The sequence below is a fragment of the Homalodisca vitripennis genome, chromosome 2 (assembly GCF_021130785.1).
Source record: "Homalodisca vitripennis isolate AUS2020 chromosome 2, UT_GWSS_2.1, whole genome shotgun sequence".
NCBI lineage: Eukaryota > Metazoa > Arthropoda > Insecta > Hemiptera > Cicadellidae > Homalodisca > Homalodisca vitripennis.
The window spans coordinates 172,255,349-172,261,348 of record NC_060208.1 but is presented as its reverse complement, the minus strand read 5'-3'; the positions used below and the strand labels follow the sequence as shown (position 1 = coordinate 172,261,348).

Here is a 6,000-nt window from a genome sequence, read left to right as displayed (position 1 = left end):
AAATGGATGATTTTAATACTAATTCTCTTAGTTACCAAAATTGAATGTGCCAACGCTGTTCTGAAATTCAATGTAAGTTTATAGCTTTGTTAATTTCTTTTGTGAAGTTCATCTGAGTAATTGTAAACATTTTTGAGTTAGCTTTATATACCAATAAATACACAACAAATTCATTAAGTTGTCAAGTACCCATAATTTTTATAAATTTGTTTTTTGGCTAAAAAATCATGTTTTTATTGAATGGATTGATTGATTGATAAGAGTTTATTTCTAATTTACACACAAAGTAACAAAAATTAAACCTAAAAAAATTACTAAGAATTCATTTGTAGATAAAAGAATTTATCCATACATTTTTTTGGCTAGGGATTTTGTGGATAAAAGTTTTACCATTATTAGAAGAAAACATAATTCCCTTTAATTTTATGACACAATTTCATTATCAATCTAAACTATAACATTTGTGTTGGATAAAAATGTTACATGGACAAAATTAATATTTCATCAATAATTTGTTTTCAAGAAAATGCACAGGGACTTAAGAGTAAGTTATTTAGCATGCTTGATAAATGTTATATCATCACTAAAAATAGTTCTCAGTAAGTACATAATATTTCTTTAATTTTTTCAAGAGCTAAACTTTTATATTGGGTATACAGCCCACAGAGACTACACAAGACTTTCCAGTGGAAGATTGCTTATCAAACATTTGCTGAGACTTAATAATACTGAGCTACTTCAGTTTGATAGAGCTTGCATTGTTGACTGACTGTGTAGTGACTCATTATCTGCTATTATGAAGAGAAATGTGTAAAGTCCGTTTAAGTCGGACAGTTCCATTTAGTCAGTTCCAGTCTGAGGATCAGTATGTTGAAGTGTATATTTATAACAATTAAGGTTTGTTTTTGTATAAATATTTTTCATTCGGTTAAAAGTGATATATTGCTTCCTGAAGAACCAAACTATGTAGACCTTCACAAATGCATCTGGAATATTACAAAAACTTATGGAGAAAAGCGAAACTTCATTTTCATTACAGAGGACATGGATGAATCAGATTTCATGAATAGTTTGCTGACGGTGATCGATGAACCCAGAGAAATATTGAGTCCATTAAATTTGACTCATCAGGAAGGATTTTTTATATTTCTGGCGCAGAAAAACAAATTTTACTCAAAGATTTTGGAACGCCTAATCTTCTTTGATAACTCCAGATTTCTGCTGATATGGCTACTTCCTGATTCAAGTAGTTTATACATAAGATCTATTTTTCAAGAGTTTTGGAGTTATGAAATATTAGATGTCATCGCTTTAGTCCAGATGAAATATGGAGGGCTTAGTGTTTACTCTTATTTTCCTTACACCAAAACTCAATGTGCCGACTCGGGTGCTCCGATAATGATTGATACTTGGAGCAATGCTTTAAACCGATTTACACGAAATACAGACTTGTTCAGCAGGAAAAATAAGGTTTACAATTTACACGGATGCCCTCTCAAGTGTGCAGGGGCTCATAGACCTCCTGACTCTGTCATAGAAGAAACAAAAAACAAGACTTATAACCTGAGTGGAATCGGTGGACTTTTATTTGAAACAATTGCCATTAAAATGAACTTTACTCCTGTCATTTCCAGAGTTGTCGACGTTACTTCAAACTATGACCCAGTTTTTGCTAACGATTCATCTACACTATCAATCGATGTAGGATCCAAGAAAGTTGACATTGCATTTGGAATCTTTAGTAGACTGCTTGATTTTCATCCTAAAATCTCATTTGTGATGGAAACTAATATGGATTGCTTTACATGGGCTGTGCCTCCAAATGCAGGAGTAGGACCCTCCATGTGGACAACTTATGTTGGGGAATTCTCATGGATCACCTGGGTTCTCATCATTTGTTTCTTAATTTCAGTGATACCTGTCTTTTATTTCCTCACATATTTGGCTTTCAATGAGGATAACAATTTTAAAGAGTGGGGATTCTTGAGTTTCTTTGTTTACTTTACGTTTCTGGGAGCCTCAGTTGAAGAGAAACCTCACTCTAATGTCTTAAGAGTTTTTCTTGCTCCTTGGCTTTTCTATTGTCTTGTGTTGGGTGCTGCCTACAATGCCCAGTTAGGAAGTTTTGCCACCGTCCCAACTAAGGTCGGCAACATTGAAAACCCAGCTGATTTGCTGAAGACAAGCTTTGGTATTACTGGTGCACCACAGATGTTTCACGTGTTAAACGCCTCCATCAACACCAGTGATGTGATCAGATCGCTCTTGAAGAGATTCGAAGTACTTCCTCCTGGGAATTTTCTGCCTGTAATTGAAAAAGTAGTCACTGATAGGAACTTGGCTGTTTTCTCCACCAAAAGTCTGCTGGCCTACTCCAACGAGAAGCTGAAGGCTCGCAATATGCCAACCAGCTATCTCCAGCCATCGTGTGTGATTAAGTCTCCATCATCACCCATGATCGTACCCAGGGTATCTCCTCTCTTGGAACCACTCTCAGGGATCATCCACCGCCTGTTTGAGGCAGGCATCCTTAGCCGGTGGGAAAGTGAGGCAAAGCAGCGGAACAAGCGAGATAGTTTCCAGCTGGAGCCAAAACTATATCTGCAGCAGATGCAAGGTGCATTCCTTCTTCTTATATCTGGATTGATGTTATCAGTTGCTGTTTTCATTGCTGAAGTTGTAACTTATCGGTGGATTTTCCCTCCCCCTGATCTCATGACTCAATTGATAGCTGAAGGGTATAAAATTCCATTCACTAAGTAAAATTTAGATAAATATTTTGCTTTGTTGACCTGTTTTCAAGAAATAGGTCAAATATAGAGAAAATAGCTATTTTTTATATTTAAACTGAAATAATCTTCATAAAATGTACTTTGGTCATGACTCAACATAAACATTATTTTACGCAATGAATGGTTAATAAACAATAACAGTTGCATAAATTAGGTAAATTGGTAGTTATTATAGTAGGTAAGCTATGACTGTTTAGCGGAAGCATTTTGGTTTGACTTAATTACTTATCCTATGTGTGTACATTACAAGCTTAAAGAGACTTTTTTTAAATTTTCATCAAAAGATATTTTAGGCTGAGATTATGTGTTTAGTCCATTATCTTTTTAATTCGAACAGTCCTATTTATAGTATGTCCCATAGCTAGTATACATAAAAATTTTAGTATGTAAAAGAATCTTGATTCAATTATAAAAATAAAAAAATATATTATCAAACACATATTTCCAGCACCAATATATTTATAGAACAAGTCCTTACATGGATGAAAATAAATCCACTTCTCTCGCAACTTTAGTTTCTTTAGTACTGAGGGTAAACATGTTTAGTAGATATTCACTGAACTACTTGAAATTTGTTTAAGTATTTTTGTTTTACCTCATTTATTACGAAAAGCCAACCCAAAAATAAAATCTAACAGTTAACAAAAACTGTTATCTCATCCTTCTACTAAGTAGTGGCTAACCAAAATCTGGAATTTTGCTTGCTTATAAGTTAAATAAGCATATTAATTTATATTAACTGTTACATTAGTCTGTAAGGCAATCATAATGCCATTGTATGATTTTATTCAATTGACGTATCTTGACCGAGTTTCATGCTAAAATCTCTTATTTCTTGTCCATTATAATTGACAAGTTAAACTTCAAAATATCTCTGATCAACCAGGAGCAGCATATTAGGTCTTCAACCGTTCTATTGTCCCTTGTCCCTACAACTCACTGGGTGGCTTTTTGTCCCTTTTTCCAGTGGGTGGAGCGGCAGGGTGTAACTGACTCACTGTTAGTCAGTTATAAAAACAGTGCTGAAGTGGATCAGAGGGACAAACTAAACAAGATAAGAGAAATAACTGACTGGTTTGTCGTTTATAAAAACAGTGCTGAAGTGGATCATAGGGACAAACTAAACAAGATAAGAGAAATAACTGACTGGTTTGTCGGTTATAAAAACAGTGCTGAAGTGGATCAGAGGGACAAACTAAACAAAATAAGAGAAATAACTGATTGGTTTGTCGGTTATAAAAACAGTGCTGAAGTGGATCAGAGGTACAAACTAAACAAGATAAGAGAAATAACTGACTGGTTTGTCGTTTATAAAAACAGTGCTGAAGTGGATCAGAGGGACAAACTAAACAAGATAAGAGAAATAACTGACTGGTTTGTCGGTTATAAAAACAGTGCTGAAGTGGATCAGAGGTACAAACTAAACAAGATAAGAGAAATAACTGACTGGTTTGTCGGTTATAAAAACAGTGCTGAAGTGGATCATAGAGGGACAAACTAAGCAAGATAAGAGAAATAACTGACTGGTTTGTCGGTTATAAAAACAGTGCTGAAGTGGATCAGAGGTACAAACTAAACAAGATAAGAGAAATAACTGACTGGTTTGTCGGTTATAAAAACAGTGCTGAAGTGGATCAGAGGGACAAACTGCACATAAGTGGATCAGAGGTACAAACTAAACAAGATAGAGAAATAACTGACTGGTTTGTCGGTTATAAAAACAGTGCTGAAGTGGATCATAGGGACAAACTAAACAAGATAAGAGAAATAACTGACTGGTTTTTCGGTTATAAAAACAATGCTGAAGTGGATCAGAGGTACAAACTAAACAAGATAAGAGAAATAACTGACTGGTTACATGATGGTTCAAGATGTTACATGTTGAAGGTTTGTAGGGCAGCAAAAATTATAGTTTAGCACGGCAAAATTAAAAGGACCATCTGGCACAGTAAAAACTTGAACAATAAAGGGGTTTCACATTTGACTAAGATGGGGCTCTATAACGATGAACCCTTATAACGTCTTTACGGCCAAGAAAAAAACTGCTGAGTATATCCTCTTTGACTGTGTAGCGCTGGCATCAAAGAGAAGGGAACTGATGGAAGCTCAATCTCTGCAGTGTGTCACATCAACCGGAGCAACTGGTTGATGTGCTTCTTTAGTTCGTGGAAGAAACCAACTTAGGAATTTCTGTCTAGAAATCATGTTGGGTTGGTACATGAGTAGCAAGGTTGACGCGCCTCAGCATGAGAGCTACCCATATTTTCAATCAAAAGAACCAATGTAACTTAATCTGAATTCTACTTTATTTTGTACAGTAGAACCCCTCATATCCGGCCACCACGGGACCGAGCCCCTGGCCGGATAACGATTCGGCTGGATAAACCAACCTACAGTACACAGCACTTGACGAAACAAAACAATTGTACTGTACTGTACTAACCGCACTGGAAATAATCAACGAACTGTTTACAGGTTAAACCTATTAGCTCAACTGAGGACAACACAGGAAAATGTAAACAAATAGATACACAAAAATAACGCAAGAGTCGTGGGAGACTAGTGCGTGCAACTGCGCGTCTGCAAGCCGTGGTAAATAAATTTCGATATTGGCTTCCGGGAAGTGGCCGGATAAACCGAGGTGCAGTAAAACCGAGGCCGGATATGAGGGGTTCTACTGTATTACAAAGTATAGTATTTTCCATTGGGTCGACTGGAATGCTCTCTATTGGTTAAATAAGATTGCAGTGCAATAAAAAATGTCTAATTATGTGTTCTTTGATGTGTTTATTTCAAATCATAAAGAAACCCTCGAAGGAAGTTTTCAAGTGTGCTGATTTTCCTATCCATTAGTAATAATTGCTGATAATGGTATGGCACCACTTCTAGATACAACATGTATAATTTCTGATTAATATTTTTAAACATTCATCACTAAAGGAGTTCTATAATGTAATGCTTATTCATTTACTTCATAAAATGTAAGTGAAGTCAATATAATTCCAGAAAGTGTTTAAAGCTAATAATGGATAATAAAAAGCCAATTGGATTTATAAAACTCAACATAATGGCTAGACTAATATATTACTTATTGAAAATTGTTTACACAGCAAAAAGCCGTGCTAGTTGTTTATGTATCAGTCTAAATCATTATATAACTACATACATACAAGGTATGTTCAAAAGGTAATGGGAATGTTCAATTTTG

The 6,000-nt window shown here is 35.2% G+C and overlaps 1 protein-coding gene across 1 annotated transcript; it reads left to right on the top strand.

Moving 5' to 3' along the window:
• Window positions 1-1,398: 1,398 nt before the first annotated feature.
• On the top strand, window positions 1,399-2,763 carry LOC124355901 (ionotropic receptor 21a-like). The gene has a single exon (XM_046807054.1). The coding sequence runs from the start codon at window positions 1,399-1,401 to the stop codon at window positions 2,761-2,763; it is 1,365 nt and encodes a 454-aa protein (XP_046663010.1).
• Window positions 2,764-6,000: the final 3,237 nt, after the last annotated feature.

Excerpts from the sequence above, each read along its gene's own strand:
- LOC124355901 (XM_046807054.1), top strand. The coding sequence starts at position 1,399 with ATGATTGATACTTGGAGCAATGCTTTAAACCGATTTACACGAAATACA.